We start from the raw sequence: 25,737 nt of genomic DNA, 5'->3' as shown, positions 1-25,737 counted from the left end.
GAGCCCTATGATTACTGGGAAGGGACCCGGTGCAAAGTGAGGAGCACGCGCTGCAGACGCCACACGCTCCATTCATTGCTATGGGACCGCCGAAAAGACCAAAGTACAGCCCGGGCATCATCAGCGCTCTCACAGAATTGAAGGAAGGTTGTGCTGTCTACAAGTAGATGACACACGTTCCTCACATATCACCCGTTTAAACCTGTCTGCGCTCATTTTTGTTTTTTTTACAGGAGAAAAGACGGTGCATGCAGTAAATTTAACATTGAAGTCTATGGAAAACAGATGAGCCTGTAATGTCATCCATTTGCATCCGTTATTGTTTTTTTTTTTTTTTGACGGGAGAAGAACGGGACAGGTCTAGATGGCTACGCCCCCCCCCCCCCCACCCACCCATAGACTTGCATTGAGGGGGTGTGGTGTGACATCACGAGGGCATGGCCATGACCACCACTCCCCCCCACCCAAAGACTTGCATTAAGGAGGTGTGATATCACGAGGGCATGGCCATGACCACCACGCCCCCCACCCATAGACTTGCATTGAGGGGGTGTGGTGTGACGTCATGAGGGCATGGCCATGACCACCACGCCCCGCACCCATAGACTTGCATTGAGGGGGTGTGGTGTGACGTCATGAGGGCATGGCCATGACCACCACGCCCCCCACCCATAGACTTGCATTGAGGGGGTGTGGTGTGACGTCATGAGGGCATGGCAGTGACCACCACACCCCCTCCCATAGACTTGCATTGAGGGGGTGTGGTGTGACATCACGAGGGCATGGCCATGACCACCACTCCCCCCCACCCAAAGACTTGCATTAAGGAGGTGTGATATCACGAGGGCATGGCCATGACCACCACGCCCCCCACCCATAGACTTGCATTGAGGGGGTGTGGTGTGATATCACGAGGGCATGGCCATGACCACCACGCCCCCCACCCATAGACTTGCATTGAGGGGGTGTGGTGTGACGTCATGAGGGCATGGCCATGACCACCACGCCCCGCACCCATAGACTTGCATTGAGGGGGTGTGGTGTGACGTCATGAGGGCATGGCCATGACCACCACGTCCCCTCCCATAGACTTGCATTGAGGGGGTGTGGTGTGACGTCATGAGGGCATGGCAGTGACCACCACACCCCCTCCCATAGACTTGCATTGAGGGGGTGTGGTGTGACATCACGAGGGCATGGCCATGACCACCACTCCCCCCCACCCAAAGACTTGCATTAAGGAGGTGTGACATCACGAGGGCATGGCCATGACCACCACGCCCCCCCCCCACCCATAGACTTGAATTGAGGGGGTGTGGTGTGATATCACGAGGGCATGGCCATGACCACCACGCCCCGCACCCATAGACTTGCATTGAGGGGGTGTGGTGTGACGTCATGAGGGCATGGCCATGACCACCACGCCCCCCACCCATAGACTTGCATTGAGGGGGTGTGGTGTGACATCACGAGGGCATGGCCATGACCACCACTCCCCCCCACCCAAAGACTTGCATTAAGGAGGTGTGACATCACGAGGGCATGGCCATGACCACCACGCCCCCCCCCCCACCCATAGACTTGAATTGAGGGGGTGTGGTGTGATATCACGAGGGCATGGCCATGACCACCACGCCCCCCACCCATAGACTTGCATTGAGGGGGTGTGGTGTGATGTCATGAGGGCATGGCCATGACCACCACGCCCCCCACCCATAGACTTGCATTGAGGGGGTGTGGTGTGACATCATGAGGGCATGGCAGTGACCACCACACCCCCTCCCATAGACTTGCATTGAGGGGGTGTGGTGTGCCGTCACGAGGGCATGGCCATGACATCATGACCCACACCGTCTGCACCCAGCCATCTAAATGAACGCCAGACGCTGCACAGAGATCGCGGGGGTCCTAGCTGCGGGACTCCAGTGATCAGACATCTTATCCCCTATTTTTTGGACAGGGGATAATATGTCTAGGGGCGGAGAACCCCTTTAAGAAGCAATGTGGTAGGTTGCTATGGGCAACTGGTCAACTTTTTTTTTTTTTACTGCGCAGGTTTGGAAAAATCTCCCAATGTGTGTGACATACAGGAAAACGTTTATCAGACTGACCTGTCACTGATCACTAAAGGGCGCCTCTCTGTGGGAAGCTCGAAGAACTGCAGCTCAGGATGCCGCACAAGTGACTGCCATATTAACTGCTTAGTGGCAACATCAAGTGAGAGGGGGAAATGAGGAACCCGAGTCTGGAGCCGCAGCCACAGAGCCGGGATGGTGACCCCGTCCAGGCCTTCCAGGGCCACCTCATCCAGCACAGCCTCCAGCACCTCCATGGCTCTGTCAGTCACCGGCAGGATACATGTGAGAGGCTCCTGAGCTACTATCCAGCCGGCTGAAGAAACCCCTGTGCTTCCCCTCTCATTGGTCAACTATTCGCCTAACTGATAGACACGGTTATGTCAGTAGAGGCCGCAGTGCATAGCTTTATTATTATTGTCCGCACATTTAGGGGCCATTTTGCCGACGATAATGATACGCAATCCAATATTAGCTGGGCTCCACAATCATGGCGGATGACGTAGAGCGTAGAAAGCTCATCTAAGGCAACCTCTATGTTTGGAAGTGACGAACGTCTGAGCGACCATTGGCTGTTGTGAGGAAGGCCGCACGCTGATTGGCTGTTGTGAGGAGGGCCACTCCGTGATTGGCTGTGGTGCGGAGAGCCTCACGCTTATTGGCTGTTGTACTCTCCGTCGTTTCTTGGGCTCGGCAGCTGTAATTGGCTGCGGTGATGCTCGCACCTTATTGGCTGTTTGCAGCTAGGTAACCGGAGAAAACATTTGGGCACAAATATTTCGGATTTGATGTGCGGTACCGACCCGGGCTGAACTCTGTATCATGCACAGTAAGTGTTGGGCGATAGTGGGACCTGCACTTCCATCTCTCACCTGGGGGGCTCGGGGCAGCATAACAAACTGTCAGGAAATGTTTGGGAAATCTTTCAAAGTGTCAGGAAATACATAGACATCTTCCTCCCAGTGCAGGGGATCTCATGGCTGCTGCTGTCATTCCTTGGATCTTACTGAACTTTTCTAGTATCTGTGATGATTCCTGCAGTATCTGCAGCAGTGTTTTCCAGAAGTTTGCCGCTAACTGGTGCAAAACTACAACTCCCAGCATGCCTAGGCATGCTGGGAGTTGTAGTTTTACAGCAGCTTGAGGCAAACTGGATAACACTGATCTAGATGAAGATGATGTTCTGAGAGTAAGGCTGCGTGCACACCGCGTTTTTGCAATACAGCTTCCGAATTAGGTCAAAATCGGACTAAACTGTATCAAAATGTGTGTACAAATTTAAACCCGAAAATGATGTCGGTTTGCATCCGTTTTTTTAAGAAAAAAAGGTATACGTTTTTAACTTTTTACTCCCATTTTGAATAAAGTTTCACTTGTTTGATTGTAATTTTAAGAGAAAAAAAACTGTGCAAACGTATGCGTTTTTTTATCCAGACCAAAAACTGTGGTAGACTACGGTTTTGGGTACGGGTAAAGAAAACGGACAAAACCATATTAAGGCTGGGTCCACACTACGTTTTGTCCCATACGGCAGCGCATACGGCAGGGGGGAGCTAAAAGCTCGCGCTCCCGTATGTCACCGTATGCGCTCCCGTATGCCATTCATATCAATGAGCCGACCGGAGTGAAACGTTCGGTCCGGTCGGCTCATTTTTGCGCCGTATGCGCTTTTACAACCGGACCTAAAACTGTGGTCAACCACGGTTTTAGGTCCGGTTGTAAAAGCGCATACGGCGCAAAAATGAGCCGACTGGACCGAACGTTTCACTCCGGTCGGCTCATTGAAATGAATGGCATACGGGAGCGCATACGGTGACATACGGGAGCGCGAGCTTTTAGCTCCCCCCTGCCGTATGCGCTCCCGTATGGGACAAAACGTAGTGTGGACCCAGCCTAAGGCTGCATTCACATCTCATTTTTGCAATATGGTTCCCGTATCAGTTTTTTTGCAAAAAAAATGTATTTCTCAAAACCGGACCGAACCGTATACAATAGTATATATCTCTGTACCGTTTTAAACCATATACGGTTTGAAAACGGATGTCCAGTTGCATACGGTTTAATACGTTTTTTGGAAGAAAAAAAACGCATAGGGTTTTATGTTTTTCCTTAATTAAAGGGGTACTCCGGTGAAAAACTTTTTAATTTTTTAAATTTTTTTTTAAAATCAACTGGTGCCAGAAAGTTAAACAGATTTGTAAATTACTTCTATTAAAAAAATCTTAATCCTTCCTGTACTTATTAGCTGCTGAATACTACAGCGGAAATTCTCTACTTTTTGAAACACAGAGCTCTCTGCTGACATCATGACCACAGTGCTCTCTGCTGACATCATGAACACAGTGCTCTCTGCTGACATCTCTGTCCATTTTGTGAACTGTCCAGAACAGCATATGTTTGCTATGGGGATTTCCTTTTACTCTGGACAGTTCCTAAAAAGGACAGAGATGTCAGCAGAGATCACTGTGCTCGTGATCTCAGCAGACAGCTCTGTGTTTCAAACGGAAAATAATTTACAATGTAGTATCCAGCAGCTAATAAGTACAGGAAGGATTAAGATTTTTTTTATAGAAGTAATTTACAAATCTGTTTAACTTTTTGGCACCAGTTGATTTAAAAAAAAAAAAAAAGTTTTTCACCGGAGTACCCCTTTAAATTAAGTTTTTCTTGTTCTATTTGTGGGAAGAACTTTCGGCGTGCACTGCGCATGTGCAAACTGCAAAACCGAATTGTGCAAACCGGATGAAACCGTACGCACATACGGTTCCCATTGACCACAATTTAAAAAAAAAAAAGTATACGGGTTGTATCCGGTTTTTCACCCGGACATTAAACCCTAGTAGACTACGGTTTTGTGTACGGGAAAAAAACGGATAAAACCGTAATAGATGCAAAACGTACACAACCGGATGCTATGTTTGGCATACGGTTTTCAATGACATTTCTATACATACGGTTTTCAATGACATGTCTATACATACGGTTTGCAATACGGTTCCATACGGTTTTTACACTGAAACCGGATACGGGAAACATATTGCAAAAACGAGATGTAAATGCAGCCTTAGAGGCAAAACTGATTTTGGGTGCGTTCCCACAGGGCGTATACACAGCATATTTGACGCTGCGTATTCCTTGCTCACTATACACACAGGGCTTTCCGGTGGCAGCCCTATGTGTGTAGTGAGTTTTGGAGGTGGGGCTGTGTGCCGGCGTGTCTGTGACGCGCAGCTCCGCCTCCAAAACTCACTTCATGCATAGGGCTGCCGCCGGAAAGCCCTGTGTGTATAGTGAGCAAGGAATACGCACCGTATTTCCCGCTGCTGCCGTAAATTTTGCGCAGCATCAAATATGCTGCGTATACGCCCTGTGGGAACGCACCCTTAAGGTTCGTGCACACCACGTTTTTTGCAATACAGCTCCCGTATCAGGTTTTTGATTAAAAACGGATTCCTCAAAACCTGATTAAACTGTATCAAAACGTGTGTACAAATTTTAACTCGTATACGGTTTGAAAAATGATGTCCGGTTGTATATGTTTTTTAAGAAAAAAACGTATACGTTTTTCACTTTTCACTCCATTTTGAATAAAATTTCACTTGTTTGATTGAAATTCCATGAAAAAAAAAACTGTGCAAAGTCGAAAACCGGATGGAACCGTACGCACATACAGTTCTGTACAGTTCCCATTGACTCCCATGTTAAAAAAAAAAAAACAGTTTAAGGCTGGGTTCACACTACGATTTTCTATACAGTTTTTGGATAAGTTTTTTTTCCAAAAACCGTATGCAACCGTACAGAAAACCGTGGACATAGACTTTCCATTCAAAACCGTATGCACCATATTGCATACGGTTGTCTCCGTTTTTCCCACCACACGGTTTTTAACTTTTTTTTTTTTTCTGGACAGAAAACCGTGGCCTACCACGGTTTTTGGTCCAGGTGAAAAACCGTATTGACCCGTATACGTTTTTTTTTTTAACATGGGAGTCAATGGGAACCGTACAGAACTGTATGTGCATACGGTTCCATCCAGTTTTTACCATACGGTTTTTGACCTTGCACAGTTTTTTTTTCTTGGAATTTCAATCAAACAAGTGAAACTTTATTCATAATGGAGTGAAAAGTTACATGGAAAATACAGTCCAGTCTGCAGCCATCATGTGATAGAGCAGGACGAGCTGAGCAGATTAAAGGGGCAATCCACAGTTTTTTTTATTTATTTTTGTCTTTCCATTCCGCCCGGGCTGTTAAAAGAAATATAACAAACTTTCACTCGCTTTCTGCTGCTTCCACGGTGCACAGATATCGCTTTCCTGTTTTTCGGCCCTGGTCTTCCTTTGTATTTTGGGGTTAAAGTTTAAGTAATATATTGTTGTTTTTTTTTTAGGTAAAGATTTCAGTATAGCTTGTCATTTTATTTATTTAAATCTCTGCTCATTCTGGGCTTAGGAGTCCAATGGGCGGTCCTACTTGGTGTTGGACAGCCTTTCCTGTAACTTATAACTGTCGGTTACTGAATGGGACCACTCACTGGGCTCGTAAGCCTAGAAATTTGATTAAATAAATAATACGGGAATAAAGAAATGAATTGCATTATTTGAGAACTTTTCCCACTTAGATGTAGATCAGTCTGCTCAGTGCCTCCTGCTCTATAACAATCTGCTGGCATTTTCCATGTGACAGGTTCCATTACATTATTGTTATCACCAGTAGGTGTCCCGGCAGCTAGCTGTCCTCTTCATAGTCCTTTCCAATGCTGAAATAGAAGCCATTTTCTTATGATGCAAATTAGGCTAAAATGCCCAAGAGGTGTTCCCCAGCATGTCAAGAGCCCAGATATCTCCAGCCCATGTCCTCTTTATATAGTGACTGTCAGTCAAACTGGGTAGAGAGATGCAATTGGGCCAGAGGATGGTAATAAAGAAGACATGGGTTGGACTTGCCATGCTGGGGAACACCCTTGGCACTTAACCCTCATTTGCACTATAAAGGACTATGGAGACAAAAATGGTATGCCCTGAATCCTGATGACTCTATCTATCTAGCCATGTTCTTATTTACACCCCTGTTTTTCTACTGACAGGCCCACTATAATGTAATATATTTGTTTATCATTGCAGGTAAATCAATGGGAAATGATAAAAAAAAGCAATTTAAATCCAAGCCAAACAGTGTGGTAAGTAATGATCATCTGCACTGCTATAGAAGTGTTCCCATCTCATAAAGTGGCAAGCTATCACTGTATGACTGGTGGGGACCCCCACTAATCACAAGCCTGGTGGGGACCCCCACTAATCACAAGCCTAAGGAGGACACAACCCAGGTGGAGCACAGTGTCACAGTTTTTTTTCTTGAATAGCAGTGCTCCTGGACACTCACTGTGCACGCACAAACCCAAGCTATGCATTGTTACTCCATATATTTAATTCTCATTATTAGTGAGGGTCTCAAGGGTTGAACGCCCACCAATCATAAAAAAGACGTCATATTCTATCAATATGCCATGACTTTAGGAGATGGGAATAACACTTTTAAATCGGCACTGTCAGATCCAACTTTATGTTGTTGCTGATGAAAGTTAAAGACCTTTTGTAATATTGTTCTTGAAATTTTTTTTTTAATATATAGTAAAGAAAACGGCTCCTGAAAATCCTACTACTACGGGTCCCCGTACCTACTGGGACACTAATCAGTCCATCAGCAGTATCAGATTGTCCATGAGTCATAGACAAGAGAAGACTCATGGACAAGGCTGCATGAGCAGACACCAATCACATCCCACCACCACAAGGGAGGGACACGCCCCCTTCCAGTGAGAGGATTTCTAACACTGTGAGCTAATTAAAAGAGGGATTTTATAATAAACATAGGTGATAGAGGCATAAAAAATTAGATGTACATGGTCAGGATTAGGTACTGAGTAACTTTTTTTTTTTTTTTGGTGGGTTGTGACGAGAACGCTTTAAGAAAATACTGAACGGATTCATGTATTGTTTTGCAGTAAAATATTCAGTATAGCTTTTTATTCAGTTAAATCCTTACCTTCTTTTTCTGTGCTTAGAAGTCCAGTGGCCTCAGTATTGATTTGATAGGGTCACACACAGGGGAAATGCTGCAGATTTGTCTTTTCAAGCAGAAAGTCCACAGCATTTACAATACATGTAAAATGGATAAGATTTAAAGAGAACCTATCATCAGCAAAATGTTACTAAACCAAGAGAAACACTTAATATATCTTATAATGTGTCTGATCGTGTCACAGAGAATTCATCCCAATCCTACAATGTTCAAAAATTATCTTTAAATCAGCCCCATGTTGTTTGCTAATGCCCTATAACTAGTCATCGGGGCTGGCAGCTACTTAGAAATAGTCACGGTCTCATGGCTGCAGTCATACCTACTGAGATGTGCCTGACAAGCCAGTAAATGTCCTACATCATTTACTGCCTTTTCACAGAGCTATGAGCATGCGCAGTGGATGGCGCGGCCCCTCTGGCTTCTCAGTAGGCCGTAGATGTGACTGTGACTAGTTCTGGGAAGCTGCCTTAACTGATGACTAGTTACAGAACATTAGCATACAGTGCAGGATTATTCCAAAGCTAATTTTCTAAACATTCTGCGATCGGTCTGAGCTCTCTGGGACATGGTCGAGTGCAGTATTAAAAGTATCATGTCTCCCTCTTTGTTTAATAAAATTTTTCATTAACACCTTAAAGGTTTTTTTTTTTTTTTTTTAAAGGACAACTGCAGCGGCATTACACTTATCCCCTATCCACAGGATAGGGAATAAGTGTTTGATTGCGGGGGTCCGACCGCTGGGACCCTACCCGATCTCCCTAACGGGGCGCCGCCATAAGCGCTCATGGTGAGCGCTAAGGCGCGTAGCGTCGACCTAGAGGTTGACGGTGACGCCCTGTCTCCTCCCCGTCCCCATACAGTCCTATGGGGGATGCGGGGAGGCACGAATGCTGCCTCCCCGCCTCTCCCATAGAGATGTATGGAGGAGGCGTGCTGGCCGCAACGTCATGCTGCGGCTGGCACGCCCCCTGCACGGGAGAGCCGTGGCCCCGTACAGGATATCGCCGGGGGCCCCAGCGTTCGGACCCCCTGCGATCAAACACTTATCCCCTATCTTGAGGATAGGGGATAAGTGTTTGCAACGCTGCAGATGTCCTTTAAATCAACTGGTGCCAGAAAGTTAAACAGATTTGTAAATCACTTCTATTAAAAATTTTTAATCCTTCCAGTACTTTTTAGGGGCTGTATACTAAAGAAAAATCAAAAAAAGAAATGCATTTCCTCTGGTGTCATGACCACAGTGCTCTCTGCTGACCTCTGCTGTCCATTTAAGGAACTGTCCAGAGCAGGAGAAAATCCCCATAGCAAACATATGCTGCTCTGGACTGTTCCTAAAATGGACAGCAGAGAGCACTGTGGTCATGACATCAGAGGAAATGCATTCCTTATTTGGATTTCTCTTTAGTATACAGCCCCTAAAAAGTACTGAAAGGATTAAGATTTTTTAATAGAAGTGATTTACAAATCTGTTTAACTTTCTGGCACCAGTTGATTAAAAAAAAAAGTTTTCCACGGGAGTACCCCTTTAAGGACTCCGCCTGTTTTTACCTTAAAGGGGTACTCCACTGGAAAAAAAAAAATGTTCTTAAGTCAACTGGTGCCAGAAAGTTAAACAGATTACTTTTATAAAAAAATCATAATCCTTCCATTATTTATCAGCTGCTGGTATGATCCACAGGAAGTTTTCTTTTTGATTTTCCTTTCTGCCTGACCACAGTGCTCTCTGCTGACACCTCTGTCCATTTTAGGAACTGTCCAGAGTAGGAGCAAATCCCCATAGAACACCTCTCCTACTCTGGACAGTTCCTAAAATGGACAGAGGTGTCAGCAGAGAGCACTGTGGTCAGGCAGAAAGGAAAATCAAAAAGAAAACAACTTCCTGTGGATCATAACAGCAGCTGATAACTACTGGAAGGATTACATTTTTTTAATAGAAGTAATTTACAAATCTGTGTAACTTTCTTGCACCAGTTGATTTAAGATTTTTTTTTTCCAGTGGAGTACCCCTTTATTGACCAAATCCAAATCTGTCCTGTGTCTCTTAAGTGGTAATACCTCTGACACGCTTTTACTTAGCGACACAATTCTGAGTTAGTTTTTTTTTGTGAAATATAGTACTTTAGATTAGTGGTACATTTTTGTTGATTCATGTAGCATTTTTTGTGAATATCTTCAAAATATTGTGAGAAATGTGAAAATTTCTGGCATTTTTTTAGTTTTTTTTTTTGTATGGCATTCACTGTATGGTAAAAATTATATTATTTTTTATTCTGTGGGTTGGTACGATTATTATTATACCCAATTTATATAGCTTTCTAATGTTCTTTTTCCTTTTCTTAACAAAATCCTTTTTTCCCCTTTTTTTTGTGTTGTCATATTCTGACAGCCATAACTTTTTTATTTTCCATCCAACGCCATTGTGTGAGGGCTTATTTTTTGCGGGACAAGCTGTATTTTTTAATTGGTACCATTTTTTGTGATTCATGCTACCTTTTGATCTTTTTATTCCATGTTTTGGACCAACATTTGCATTTTTTTTTCTTGTTTTTTTTTTTTTGTTTTTTTTTTTACGGCATTAACCATGCAGGATAAATACCATTATGGTTTTACTGCACAAGACATTTTGTACGTGGCAATACCTATCATGTATAGGTTTGGGCGGATTTTTTTTGTTTTGGGTGATAGTTTAGGGTTTTATTGGGAAAGGGGCATTTTTTTTAATTTTTTTTTTACACTTTAATTTATTTAAAAGCCTTTTATTTTTTTACTTTTCACTTTTTACAGGTTATACTATGTACTGCAGCAGAGTATAACAGTCAGTACTACACTGACTAATAGCCCATGGCTGCACCTCACAGGCTGCTGTACTAAGCAAACAGGAGGGCATCAGCTGGCCTCCTGCTGCCATGGCAACCAATGGGATCCCACAATCACATTGTGGGATTGCTGTTGGTGGACAGGGGGAGCCCCCTCCACCTTTCAATCCCATAGATTCCGTGACCATGTCATCTATGGGATTAATGCTGCCTAAACCAGCGCGATTCCGGCAGCTGTGGCGGGACCCCGGCTGGAATTGATAGTTGGATCCCGCCAGCGATCTGCAGCGCATCGAGCTGTAAAGGAGATCGCTAGGATGTATGCGTACGTCCTAGGGCGGGAAGTGGTTAAATCTTAAAGGGGTTATCCAGGAAAACCCCTTTTTTTTTTTTTTTTTTTTTTATATATATCAACTGGCTCCAGAAAGTTAAACAGATTTGTAAATTACTTCTATTAAAAAAATCTTAATCCTTTCAGTACTTATGAGCTTCTGAAGTTAAGGTTGTTCTTTTCTGTCTAAGTGCTCTCTGACGACATGTGTCTTGGGAACCACCCAGTTTAGAAGAGGTTTGCTATGGGGATTTGCTTCTAAAGTGGGTGGTTCCCGAGACACGTGTCGTCAGAGAGCACTTAGACAGAAAAGAACAACCTTAACTTCAGAAGCTCATAAGTACTGAAAGGATTAAGATTTTTTTAATAGAAGCAATTTACAAATCTGTTTAACTTTCTGGAGCCAGTTGATATATAAAAAAAAAAAAACGTTTTTTTCCTGGATAACCCCTATAAGCATGTCAAGTTTTGTCAATCTTGCAAATTTTCCCCATTAATTTCAAAAAGGTAAAATCAAAATCTGTGATAATCCATGTTGTGGATTTTGCTGCAGTAACACAGCATAATTACATAGAAAAAAAATAAATACATAAAAAGTTGGTCCAGCTTTAGCAGTCTGTCCAAAACAAAAATTGGAATGATTTGTCCATAACAACTAATCACAGCTCAGCTTTCCTATCTTAACGAGATTGGGTACAATTGTTGTGTCCCAGCACAGGATGTCGTCCTGTGGGCTAAAGATTACATCAGGCATCCTTGCTGATACTGTATTGGACCCACTACTCCATCTTGTATTCTGTTGTCTTGCACTGTTATGTTCTCATAAATTAGGGATTGCTGCAGAGTGGATTAGGGGACCCTGACCCCCCCCCCAATGGGAACTCACCAACATTGGCCATTATGTAGTGAAGGGGGGAGAGCTGTTCAGTCTAGTGAGTGTCTAGGCAGTGTTCAGTCTGAGCGTGTTCAGCCAGAGTGCAATCCAGTTCAGTGCTGTGTGAAGAAGTGAGAGGAGGTCTAAGGAGAAGTAACCCTCAAATCTGCAGCCACGACAATCTATGGACATCCCCTCACTCAGATGACAGTCAAAGCCTAGCGGTGAGCAGAAAATTTTGGGGGAAAACATTCTCTTCAGTCAGTCTAAAGTCTTCAAGTCAGCGTTGGCTACTATTTAATCTCATCTCTCAGCAACTACAAATCCCAGTAAGGTGACAGGCTATCCTAGTTCACTCTGCACTTCCCTCTGCACCAAAGTTTTTACCGTAACAGATTTAACAATTCCTACCTCTGAAAGATACGGTAGTTATCCGTAACCTAGCATCAGTGTCCTCATTGTCCCCACTCTTGGCCCAGGAGAAGCTATCTCAACCTCAGACCATGTCGGTTAACAGTGCCCTGGCATCTCAAACTGATCTGTACACCCTGCATACAGTCAGTAGTGCCACCGCACAATAAAAGCTGAGCTGTGAGTGGTTGTTATGGGCAAAACCAGCTGGCATATCAGAAAATTGTCTAGTCCAAGTTTAGACTGACTATCAAATTGGAATCATGCTCCAAAATTTTTTTCTCATATAGGTCACATCCCTCCTACTGAAGTTATACCCACTTTAGCGAGGCAATGCCCATTTTGTCAGACCTGGCGGAAAAGTCTGTCTTATCAGAAACTTGGTGTAAGAAAGTGTGTATCATTTAATGTAAGAAGGACTTATGCCCTCTCCTGACCTGTTTCCTAAATCCTTGTATTTCACAATTTTGTTTCAATTTTAACAAAACCACAATGGCCCATATGTACTAAAGTTTAGTACATCTGGGCCATTGTGGTTTTGTTAAATTGAAAAAAAAATTGTGAAATACAACGATTTACTAAAGGAGACAGGTCAGGAGAGGGCATAAGTCCTTCTTACATTAAATGATACACACTTTTTCTTTGTATTAATTGTATAGTATGATCTTGCAGGCTGTGGCTGTGTAAGCCAATTGCTTACATGGGTCTCCATCATGCACATGGAATATTTCCAAGGCTTGTGGACCATAGTTGTGGTAAGGGATGCCCATGGATGTGAGATGGTTACAAGTAAAGGAGTTGGAAAACTAGAAACATAGAAAACTATGGACAAGTGAAGCTTCTGTTACATCACCATGTTATTCTAATTTCTACAATCTCATATGTTCTTCTTCAAAGCTAAAGATGCCAAAACTCTGTATATTTTTACTCTTCTTTATGTTGTTTTTCTCTAGAATGAATTGGGAAACCAAATAGATTTTGATGAGAAACACGATGAATATTTAGTTTACTTACAACAAAAAAATCGGTAAGTTCAGATATGACCAAATGCATGGAAATTATGTCAATTTTTTATTATTGTCTAATGTTTGGGAAAAGCTTTTTGACATAACTAAATTTACATAATCGGATAAAAATAGTTTTATCCCCGCATTCCTATATATCACTATTGTTGTCATTTATAACCAAACTTCATGAAAGGAGTTTATCCAGGAAGAGCTAATTTCTTCGAAAAACTGTGCCACACTTGTCCACAGGTTGTGTGTGGTATAAAATTTTGGTATTACATTTACTTCAATAGAACAGAGCTGCAACATGTGGGAATTAGCAGCTCTGTGCTTTTCTAAAGTCCTGAATAGACAGCTAGTATTTGTCTCTCATGCAGAGTGTGCTGGAGTCTTTTCCTATTTCGTAAAGGCTCTATGACAGACTTCATTGATAATGGGACACTGCAGAGGGCTGTAGAAGGGAACGTGAAGCAACAATTTGAATAAAGGGTTAAAAAAAATTTTTTGGTACAATAGTAAGTACAAAGCAAGAATAAAAGCTGCATTGAATGTGTCTATTGCCTGTAACTTCTTTGTAAGCCTATTCAATATGGGTTCAAGTGATAATAAAAACATATTGTATAAAGTGCACTGAAAAAGGATATTTCATTAAAAAGTATAAGATGACAAGTTAAAGTGTTTATTGTCATTAAAAATAAATTTTCATGTGTCCTAGAGATAAACCTGTTTTGATCGATTGGGGTCTGGATGCTGAAATCTCCACCATTCGCTATGATGAAAAGGGAGAAGTGCTCAGCTGAGTGCTTCTCTCCCTGTCTCTCTCCTCATCTGTAGGAGATTGATTTTGTAGTAAGTCAATGCAGCAATCTGTGGCAGTCTCAGCAGTAAGACCCTGAACAATCAAAACTTTTGGTATGTCCCCATGGTAAAATAGTTTATTTTTATTTTTTTAAATGATAGTAAGACTTTATGCCTCATTCTTATTAACCGGTTGCTGTCTAAGGATGAGTCAGCTCGTCCTGAGATGACAGCCGTTGTATGGCGGGGGCTCCAGACTCGAGCCAGCGCTATACCAGCCGGCCCCCAGCTGATCCCTGTAGCTGGGGGCCGGCGTTAATAGCCGACATGGATTTCTTTTCTGTCACTACCACAGTGCTCTCTGCTGACACCTCTGTTCATGTCAGGAACTGTCCAGAGCAGGAGAAAATCCCCATAGCAAACCTATGCTGCTCTGGACAGTTCCTAAAATGGACAGAGGTGTCTGCAGAGAGCACTGTAGTCGTGACAGAAAATAAATCCTAGAAGAAAAGAATTTCCTCTGTAGTATACAGCCGCTAAGAAGTACTGGACGCATTAAGAATTTTTAATAGAAGTAATTTACAAATCTGTTTAACTTTCTGGCACCAGTTGATTTTAAAAACAAGTTTTCCACCGGAATACCCCTTAAAGGGGTTTAAGGGCTACTCCGATGGAAAACAATATTTTTATTTATTTTTTCATATCAACTGGCTCCAGAAAGTTAAACACATTTGTAAAATTCTTCTTTTACAAAATCTTAATCCTTCCAGTACTTATCAGATGCTATATACTACAGAGGAAGTTGAGTAGTTCTTTTCTGTCTGACCACAGGGCTCTCTGCTGACACCTCTGTCTGTGTCAGGAACTGTCCAGAGTAGAAGCAAATCCCCATAGCAAACCTCTCATGTTTCGGACAGTTCCGGACATGGACAGAGGTGTCAGCAGAGAGCACTGTGGTCAGACTGAAAAGAACTACTCAACTTCCTGTGGAGCATACAGCAGCTGATAAGTACTGGAAGGATTAAGATTTTTTAATAGAAGTAATTTACAAATCTGTTTAACTTTCGGGCACCAGTTGATTTGAAAAATAAATAAAATAATAATAATAATAATGTTTTCCAATGGAGTACCCCTTTAACTTAACCTGTTGGGGACGGAGGGCGTACAGGTATGGCCTCGCATCCCGGTACTTAAGGACAGAGGGCTGTACGACCTCTGTATTTCCAATCACCACCGCCGCCGGGTGGGGAAAGGAGTGGCATGCCTGCTCAAATCATTCAACATGCATCCTATGACATCGCCGTGATCTTGCAAAACTACAACTCCCAGCATGCCCAAACAGCTGTTTGCTGTCTGGGCATGCTGGGAGTTGTTTTTTTGCAAGATCTGGAGGGCCACAGTTTGGAGATCACTGTGCAGTGGTCTCTAAACTGTGGACCTCCAGATCTTGCAAAACTACAACTCCCAGCATACGCGAACAGCAAACGGCTGTCTGGGCATGCTGGGAGTTGTAGTTGTGTGCATCTGTACATTCACATGGGGGGAAATTGCGCGCAAACCTCCAGCTGTTGCATAACTACAATTCTCAGCGTGCACTGACAGGCCGTGCATACTAGGAGTTGTAGTTTTGCCACTGGTGGGGAAACACTGAGTCTGTTACCTAATTCGGTGTTTCCCCACCAGTGTGCATCCAGCTGTTGCAAAACTACAACTCCCAGCATGCACGGTCTGTCAGTGCATGATGGGAGTTGTAGTTTAGCAACAGCTGGAGGTTTGCGCGCAATTTCCCCCCATGTGAATGTACAGGGTACACTCACAGGAGCGGGGGTTTGCAGTGAGTTTCCCAATGAGCTGCTGCAAATTTTCTGTTGTAGCTCAAACTCTCAGCGGGATACTCGCTGTGAACCCCAGCCTGTGTAAATGTACCCTAAAAACACTACACTGCACAAAATAAAGAGTAAAACACAAAATATACACACACCCTTACACAATCACCCCCCCCCCCCCCCCCAATAAAAATGAAAAACGTCTCGTACTGCACGGTTTCCTAAACGGAGCCTTCAGCTGTTGCAAAACAACAACTCCCAGCATTGTCGGACAGCCATTTACTGTCCAGGCATGCTGGGAGTTTTGCAACAGCTGGAGGCTCCCTGTTTGGGAAACACTGCCGTAGGGTATTTTTGGTGGAGGAGGCAAGCGCCATGCTTGCATCTGGGTCTGCCCATATCCAAATCCCTAATTTAGGCCTCAAATGGGCATAGGGCTCTCTCATTCCGGAGCCCTGTCGTATTTCAAGGCAACAATTTAGGGACACACATGGGACATTTCCATACTCTGGAGAAATTGCTTTACAAATTTTGGGGGGCTTTTTCTCCTTTTACCACTTATGAAAAGGAAATATTAGGTGCTAGACCAGCATGTTAGTGTAAAAAAAAAAAAAAAAGGTTATACTAACATGCTTATGTTGCCCCATACTCTTTATTTTCACAAGAGGTAAATGGAGAAAAAGACCCCCAAAATTTGTAACGCAATCTCCTGAGTATGGAAATACCCCATATGTGGACATAAAGTGCTCTGCGGGTGCACAACAGGGCTCAGGAGTGAGAGCGCACCATGTACATTTGAGGCCTAAATTGGTGATTTTCACAGGGGTGCCTATTAGTTACAGCAGTTCTGACATAAACACAAAAAAAAAAAAGTGACCCCCATTTGGAAACTACACACCTGAAGGAATGTAACAAGGAGTATAGTGCGCCTTAACAACCAACAGGTGTTTGACGAATTTTCGTTAAATGGGCACTGTCATTAAACATAATTTTTATTATTTAATTCCTTATGCCAAATAAATTAAATTTTTTAATTGGTTTCCATAAAAAAAACATGTTTGTTTTAGTTTTTCAGCTGTATACTTCTGCCCACCAGGGGTCTCCCTTCTGTCTGGTCAAAATCTCAGATTTGTGGGGGGGGGGGGGGGGGGGCATGGGGGCTTTGTAAACATACATGGCCCCCGACTTCCATTCCAACCAAATTCTCTCTCCAAAACCCCAATGGTGCTCCTTCTCTTCTGAGACATGTAGTGCTCCAGCAGAGCACTTTAAGACCACATATGGGATATTTCCTTACTTAGGAGAAATGGGTTTTTAAATTTTGGGGGGGGGGGGGGGCATTTTCTCCTATAACCACATATAAACGTGTAAATGAGCAATTAAGGTAACACCAGTAATTTAGTGATAAAAATCAAATTTTTTATTTTCACGTCCAATGAAAAGTCGTCAAACACCTGTGAGGGGTTAAGGCTCACTTTACCCCTTATTACGTTCCTTGACAGGTGTTGTTTACTAAATATGTCATGTTTTTATTTTTTTTTGCTGTTCTGGCACCCTGGGGACTTCCTAAATGCAACATGCCCTCCAAAAACCATGAGCGCAAAATTAATTCTCCAAAATCCCAAAGTTGTACCTTCCCTCCTGATCCATGTTGTGCGACCGCAGAGCACTTTACATGCACATATGTGGTCTTGCCATACTTGAGAGAAACTGGGTTACAAATTTTTGGGGACATTTTTTCCTTTAACCCCATGTAAAAAAAAAAAAAAAAAAAATGGGGCTGCAAGAACATGTTAGTGTACAAAATGGAGATTTTGAGTTTTCTCCTCCACATTTCTGCTATTCCTGTGAAATACCGAAAGGGTTAACAAACTTTCTGAATGTCATTTTGAACACTTTTCAGGGGTGCAGTTTTCATAATGGGATCCATTATGGGGGATTTCTTACAGAAAGGCCCCTCAAATCCACCTCAAACCTTAAGGGGGTATTCCAGGAATCCTTTTATTTTATTTTTATTCATTTTTCAAAATATATAAAACATACGATTATATATTAATTTACAATATAACACATTTTACATTTTATTCCCTCCCATCCACCCACAATACCCTGCCTAACCCCTTTAACTAGGGCCTGAACATTTTTTGCATTTTTCATGAAAATTTGGAAAGTTGCTGCTTTACTTTGAAGCCCTCTAATGTCTTCAAAAAGTAAAAACATGTCAACTTTATGATGCAATATAAAGTAAACATATTGTATAGGTGAATCAAAATATAGTTCATTTGTTTTTACCATTTTCCTTACAAGCAGAGAGTTTCGAAGTTAGAAAAATGCAAAATTTTCAAAAAATGATGGAAGTATTGGCGAAAATTTACTACTAACATAAAGTACATTATGTCATGAAAAAATATTCTCAGAATCAGAATGATAGGTAAAAGCATCCCAGAGTTATTAATGCATGAAGTGACAGAGGTCAGATTTGCAAAACATTCTCTCGTCCTTAGGGTCAAAATGGACTGAAAATGAATGGCAGGAAAACACAAATACGTTACGATTGTCCTGTGTTTTATAGGATAAACCCAGTCACAGGGCATGGTTATGTGTATATTTTTGGTGAAAGAATCCTGTCTTGTCCCTGCAGCTGTGTCTCTGTGCAGAGACCAAATACAAGAAGGGTGGGCAAACAAGCAGGGCTCTGTGCAGTGAGGACAGGCAGGGCTCTGTGCAGTGAGGACAGGCAGGGCTCTGTGCAGTGAGGACAGGCAGGGCTCTGTGCAGTGAGGACAGGCAGGGCTCTGTGCAGTGAGGACAGGCAGGGCTCTGTGCAGTGAGGACAGGCAGGGCTCTGTGCAGTAAGGACAGGCAGGGCTCTGTGCAGTGAGGACAGGCAGGGCTCTGTGCAGTGAGGACAGGCAGGGCTCTGTGCAGTGAGGACAGGCAGGGCTCTGTGCAGTGAGGACAGGCAGGGCTCTGCTTGCCCCACCCTCCCTTCCTGTATTTGGTCTCTGCACAGAGGCACACAGGCAACAGCTTTTTCTAGGTGGAAATTTCCAGCCATTTATCCACAGATTTTTCTGTGAATCCAATAGTAAAGGGGGCAAGTCCACACCCTTTTTTTGGGCTGCAGCCCCCCCCCCCCCCCCCACCCCGTTGTGACAGACCATGCCCCTTTTTCTGCTTTTCACAGAGCACTGTCGGGTTTGTCGGATTTTCCTCGTGCACACTGTCGCACACTAGCGCAGACAACTCTGTGCCAAAATAACTCGAAGAAAACTAGTCTGTTTCAGCTTGGTAAATGAGGCCCAATAACTATGCTTACACCGCATTTTTGTTACTGTTTAAAGTATTTTAGGAAAAAAGTGTACATTAACTAATGCTTAAAATGGATTCTGCTTTATGTCATCTCTTTCTCATCCCTTTTTGACATACATTATATAACAAAACATGTAACGTATTGTGGGTTTTTTCTGGTGTACACCATAGCATGACTGTCCACGTTTTTGCATACAGCAGAGAGTGAATTGGATACAAAAATGCAAAAAAAGCTAAACCTTTGGATTTATCTGTATTTCTTAGGGTGCTTTCACACCACGTTTTGTACTTAGGGTTCCCGAATACGGCTGGGAGGAGGGGGGGCAGGGCTTAATCGCGGCGCCCGCACTCAGCCGTATTCGGGAACTGTATTTAATGCATCTCTATGAGCCGACTGGAGTGAACCGCAGCCTCCGGTCGGCTGCGTTTTCGGCCGTATGCGGTTTCCCGACCGCAGGCAAAAACGTGGTCAACCGTGTTTTTGCCTACGGTCGGGAAACCGCATACGACCGAAAACGCAGCCGACCGGAGGCTGCGGTTCACTCCGATCGGCTCATAGACATGCATTAAATACGGTTCCCGAATACGGCTGAGTGCGGGCGCCGCAATTAAGCCCTGACCCCCCTCCTCCCAGCCGTATTCGGGAACTGTAAGTACAAAACGGGGTGTGAAAGCACCCTTAGTTGATAGAATTTGGTCTGATTATCTAAGTTGCCGTTATCCAGTTGCCCATAGAAATTAATCAGATCGCTTCTTTAATTTTTAAAAAGCCCTCTAAAACTAAAAGAAGCAATCTGATTGGTTGCTATGGGCAACTGGTCAACTTTACCCCTGTCAAGATTTTGATAAATCTCTCTGAATCTAACTAATATCTCTCAAACAATTCTCTTGTTCCAACAAAACGAGTTGCGTAGATCCTGGTTACAACACTATATTACTTCATTTTATGCAGCTGGATTTGGTTAAAATCCTGGTTTATTCTTTCGAGCTGAACACAAAGTCACGCCCCCTCCCATAGACTTGCATTGAGGGGGCGGGGCGGGCCATCACGAGGGGGCGGGGTTATGACGTCATGAGCTGTTGGCGCTGGCTCCAGCGTTCGGAACAGTTTGTTCCAAATGCTGAGCAGCGGAGTACCCCTTTAATACAGAGGCTCACTTTCTTTCTTTTTTCTCCCTGTACTATGCTCAATAAACTTGAACTGTACAACTGTTTGTATGTTACTAGTTTAGTTAACACTTTAAAGGATGCAAGGGGTACATGTACGCCCTGTTCCCACTGTATAAATATGCTCAAGAGCTGAGTGCACTTCATACTTAATGGGTTCCGGCTGCTACCAGCTGGGACCCACAGCCAAAAGCAGACATCACGATTCATGCGTTAAACCTTTAGGGACCGTAATCGATCGCAGTTGATCGCAGCATCTAAAAGCAGTAAAATTGCTTGCCAGCCAGTTCAGGGGGCTGATCGTGACCTCTGTGGGGAAAAAACGCAGGATTCTGATCAGCCAGTATGACAGACAATTACTGTTACGTCACATTGGAGAGCGCAAATGTACTTATCTTTTTTGGATTTATCTATTCTCTGTATTCACATTGAGCACCCCCCATTTGTGTTTTTTATTCCCCTTAAGTATCTTTCTCTTGACCTATGTTTGCTAGGGTTGTATTGTAGTTAGCAGTAATGCCCCCTGCATTTACTTTGTGCCTAGTGATTTATAAACATTTGTGGAAATGTCTGAATTATAAAAGTATAACATTGAAGCACGTGGTGAATGACACAAGAATACCAAAATCCAGAATTGCTGATTTTTGGTCACTTCATATACCAGAATACAATAAATAAAAGTGATCAAAAAGTCCAATCAAAACAAAAATGTTACCGATAAAAACTACAGATCAAGGCGCAAAAAATGAGCTCTCATACATTCCCGTAAAAGTGTTATAGGAGTCAGAAGAGGAAAACCTGAAGCATATTCATTATTTTTTTTTGCCAACTGGGTTTGACCTACAGAATAAATATAACATCATGTAATTTTTACCGAAAACTGCATTGTATAGGAATGAAACCTAAAGTTGCAAAATTGCATTTGTTTTACGATTTTGCCCCAAATAACAAATAATTTTCTGGTGTTTTGCTGTAGATTGCATCGGGTCTGAATCCTAAGACCCTATGTGATTGCAAGTTATAAACCAGCAGTGCATTCTTCACTCCCCAACTGTCATTCAAATCCTAATCTGTTCAGTAAAATAATTAAAGGGGTATTCCGGCTTTATACATCTTATCCAAAGAATAGGGGATAAGATGTATATTTGCAGGGGTCCCGCCACTGGGGACCCCCGCGAACTCTGTGCAGCCCCTGGCATTCTGTGTCGGGCGCTGCCTCCAAGAGGGGGCCGTGACGGGCACGCACCGTAGTGACGTCACAACATGCCCCCTCCATTCATGTTTATAGACATGAATGGAGGGGGCGTGGCGTGATGTCCCTAGAGGGCGTGGTCATGACATCACGTCCCGGAGGCAGCGCCAGGTACAGAATGCTGAGGGCTGCACAGAGATCGGATAAGGAATAAGATGTATAAAGCCAGAATACCCCTTTAAACTGAGCGTCTGGCCAGGGAGATTAGAGCACTGCAGCGCATTTCACTAGCTTATAGCTCACGATTGCATTGGGTCTCAGGACTGAGATCCAGTGCCATCTAAATCTCCTGAATCTTTCTTTTGCTTGCATGGTCCGCCGCTTCTCCCCAGCACGCTCTAGCCCTAACCTACTCAGCCAATCACTGTTCCGCAAGAGTGTGTCTCCGAGGGTAGAAGCTGGAGTGCTAGGGGGGGGGGGGGGGAAGCCTGTCCTCGTACAGGAGATCACTGGGAAAAGGGTCATACTCCACATTATCATACACTTATGCCTCATTGAAATGAAAGAACCGTTCCTCGGCCGAGGAACAATTCTTTTATTTCCATGGATTAATCGTTTATGCCAACACCCTTGAGCATTCCGGGACACCTGTGCTTCAACTATCTCACAGCTAGAGGGGTGAGATTATTTGAATTTTTTTTGGGACTATAATTGGGACTTGGATAGCTCAGACCACACGTTATTAGGCAGTGCACAAATCCAGGTAATTTCAAATGATTGACTTACTTTTTCTTGCATCTGTATGCGTTTTCCCATTTTCTGTCTTTAGTACAGTAATATTCTGTAACACTGACATAAGTTCTGTTCTTAGGGCATTGAATAGTTTCAGAACAAAGGATCCTACACAAGTTAAGCTGGAACATCTGGAGCAGGGATTTTCTCTTTACATAAATGGAGCAAATGCTGATTTGAAGAAACAGTACAGCACCCAGGATTTAGCCAGAGGAGGCTTAAAAACCCCCAAAGTCAAAGGTAAGTTTACATCATGTCAAAGCTCTTAGTGATGCTTTTCTTCATGATATATAAGCAGATACTTGATGAAGCTGTACATTGTTTGCACACAGTAGGCTCTAGGAGGGGAATTTATCAAACTATTTAGACACCTTTTTTTTGTCTAAATTTGTTGCAGGAAAAGTCTCAGCCTGATCCTGTGTGTCTTTTCCTGCAACATTTCATTTACGTTGTTTAATTTTCATGACCACAAAGTGATCTGATTTAGATCACTTTGTGCAGTGGTCACTAATTTATCATGTGCAATTTTCCTGCGAAATGTCGCAGAAAAGTTACACAGACCAGATATAGAAGAAATCACAGGGCAATTCAACCCTGCCCTATATCACTCCATGCAGCAATTGTATTAAGGTATGTGCGACTTTTAATACATTTGTCACTGCTCTGCGACATTTAAACAGAGCAGTTTAGCGGGCATTCATCAACGTCTATGCGCCACTTGATGAATTTGGCGCACGGACGTCACTTTGCCCGCAGCTTTTTTTAATCTAAACTGAACTTTCACTTGCAAGTATGAGATAATTCTGATACTCTGTGTATATACTAAGGAATTGCCATGTATTTATCCCTTATGCAAGATAATTCCTATTTTTAAATTTAGGAAATTTTTTAATTACTTCCTGTAATCTCAAATGGTAAATATGCCTGCTTGCTTATTAATACACTCATCATTCTTGTGTCATTTCTTATTGTCTAATTAACTGTTCAGGAGTACCTCTCAGGATCTTGTAAAATTTTGCAATTCTCCCAGTTCACTGCCCCCATCATGATAAACCACCCCTTTTTTTTTTTTTTTTCTGCCTTGATATTGCTCTGTATTTTCTGCCCAGTCTCAGTCAGATTCACAAACAGGGAAGGGGAGTTACCCAGCAGGCATGACATCATCTGAAGCCATACAGGGGAGAACTTCCTCCCTAACTCTGCTACACACAGCAGCAGTTCAGTGTGTGAGGTGAGCTATGATTGGCTAAGGCTGCACACACCTCACTCAGCATGACTTCAGGCCAGCAGGAGTCCAAAGTCTGTGCAAGAGATGGGGGAAAATATGCTCTTTACAAGTAGGGAGACACCTAGTGGCAGCTTTTTAAAGACAAATAAAACATAGAAAACTAAAAAATTTTTTAAACAAAGTACATTAGAACGATTTTTTTTAATTTACCATAAGGAGTGCAATAGCAAAAATATTGAGAGTGCCCATTTAAGGAATCTGTCATTAGTGTCACCTGAACCACCTGTGTAGTACAAGTGTATAGTGTGGGTGACACTGATGATGATACTTGTCTATCTCCGATCCGTGGTTCCGTTCGCCTGATATACTTTTGATTCCTGTAGCAGGCTTGTGCACGGGCGGAGCTCCAGACAACTGTTTCTTTAAGCCTGCTCACAGGCGGTGGAGTAAGGAAGCAGCGGTGACTCCTGGAGCGCCGCCTGTGCACCAAGCCTGCTGCCCAAATAAGGAGGAGAATGGGATGACAGATCGGGGGATAGGTAAGTTATATTATCATCAGTGTCACCCGCACTACAAGCCTGTACCAACAGGGCAGTGCAGGTGACACTGATGACAGATTCCCTTTTAACAAGATTTTTTTTAAACTGTTCCCTAATTTTAATATTTTATATTAAATATTTAATTTTATGTTTAGATTATGGATTTGCTGTTCTTCCTGGGAGAAGGAATCATACTGCCCCTGGCCAAATTCAAAGGAGAGTATGGATACAGGTATAATTTTTATTAATTAAAAGTATTATTTTTTCATAAGACAAGTTTAACCACTTAAACACTGGGCAAGTATAATTTTTACATATATACACACACACGCAGGGCCAGACTGTGGTTTGAGATAATTTTTTATATGTTTATTTGCCACTTTTGGTCTGGTCTGTAGAGTGACTAGACAATTCACATAGGGCAGTGGCGTTGCTATGGGGGGCGGGCCACACCGGGTGACACCTTGACTCTGGTGCTTCAGTCCTATACCTGTCACACACTGCAACTACAGTCAGGGGCTTGACAGTTGCACAGTGAGTGACACTAGAAAGCTAAATATGGACTGGAGGTGCACAGTACTATGATGTGCACCTCCAGTCTTCTTCCTGTACAGAGTATCAGGCCAGAGAGGGAGGGGGAGGGGCGGAAGTAGCACGGCAGCCTGTAGAGGTCAAAGGCTATCAAAGCCAGGAGGCTGCCTGTGCCATTAGTTCCCGTGCCCTCCTCCTCTTCATCACTTCTACTGCTCTTCTCCCAGCTGCAGATGCCCTTCACAGCTGTCCCTGAATGGAGGGAGTGACATAGATATAAGGAGACTCCAAGAGGTTAGTGTATTACAGAGGTCTCCAAACTATGGACCTCCTGCTGTTGCAGACTACAACACCCAGCATGCCTAGAAAGCCTTTGGCTCTCCAGGCATGCTGGGAGTTGTAGTTTTGCAATAGCAGGAGGTCCATAGTTTGGAGACCACTGGTGTATTGTATGAGAATGTGTTAACCTCTTAACCCCCCTGTTAACCCCTATAGGGACATAAAAAGTATTTTTTTTTTCAAAAAAATAAAAAAAATCCCATTTTCAAAAAAAGTGTAAAAAAAGATGAATAAAATAAACATATTAAACATATCCAAGCTATTAAAATATAATGTTAATTACGGTATCCTGTACAGTGAACGGTGTAAACATAAAAAAAAAGAAAAATTGCTGCTGTTTGGTCACATAAAGAAATAAGTGATCAAAAAATCACATATATGCAAAAGTGGTACCAATAAAATCTACAGATCACGGCAC

The 25,737-nt window shown here is 43.2% G+C and overlaps 2 protein-coding genes across 5 annotated transcripts in view; one reads left to right on the top strand and one right to left on the bottom strand.

The window, feature by feature from the left end:
• The window catches only part of GTF3C1 (general transcription factor IIIC subunit 1), a 96,625-nt gene extending 94,152 nt beyond the window's left edge, over nucleotides 1-2,473 (bottom strand). Inside the window, exon 1 of the mRNA XM_056536140.1 lies at nucleotides 2,112-2,473. Within this exon, the coding sequence (XP_056392115.1) occupies nucleotides 2,112-2,332 (221 nt within the window). The 5' untranslated portion in view covers nucleotides 2,333-2,473. The remainder of the gene's footprint in view (nucleotides 1-2,111) is intronic.
• A 273-nt stretch (nucleotides 2,474-2,746) lies between these two features.
• KATNIP (katanin interacting protein) overlaps nucleotides 2,747-25,737 on the top strand; it is a 235,219-nt gene continuing 212,228 nt past the window's right edge. For 3 of the 4 annotated variants that reach the window (XR_008847228.1, XM_056536141.1, XM_056536143.1), the window contains exons 1-5: nucleotides 2,747-2,904; nucleotides 7,199-7,254; nucleotides 13,542-13,615; nucleotides 22,762-22,922; nucleotides 24,605-24,681. Coding sequence is in view for 3 of the 4 variants with exons in the window: in XM_056536141.1 (XP_056392116.1) it covers nucleotides 2,898-2,904; nucleotides 7,199-7,254; nucleotides 13,542-13,615; nucleotides 22,762-22,922; nucleotides 24,605-24,681 (375 nt within the window). In the remaining variant the exon portion in view is untranslated. Of the gene's footprint in view, nucleotides 2,905-7,198; nucleotides 7,255-13,541; nucleotides 13,616-22,761; nucleotides 22,923-24,604; nucleotides 24,682-25,207; nucleotides 25,275-25,737 lie in introns of those variants that run through there. The other variant, XM_056536142.1, reaches the window with a different exon arrangement.

This window comes from Hyla sarda, chromosome 8 (assembly GCF_029499605.1).
Source record: "Hyla sarda isolate aHylSar1 chromosome 8, aHylSar1.hap1, whole genome shotgun sequence".
NCBI classification, from domain to species: Eukaryota; Metazoa; Chordata; class Amphibia; order Anura; family Hylidae; genus Hyla; species Hyla sarda.
This window is presented reverse-complemented; position numbering and strand designations above follow the sequence as displayed.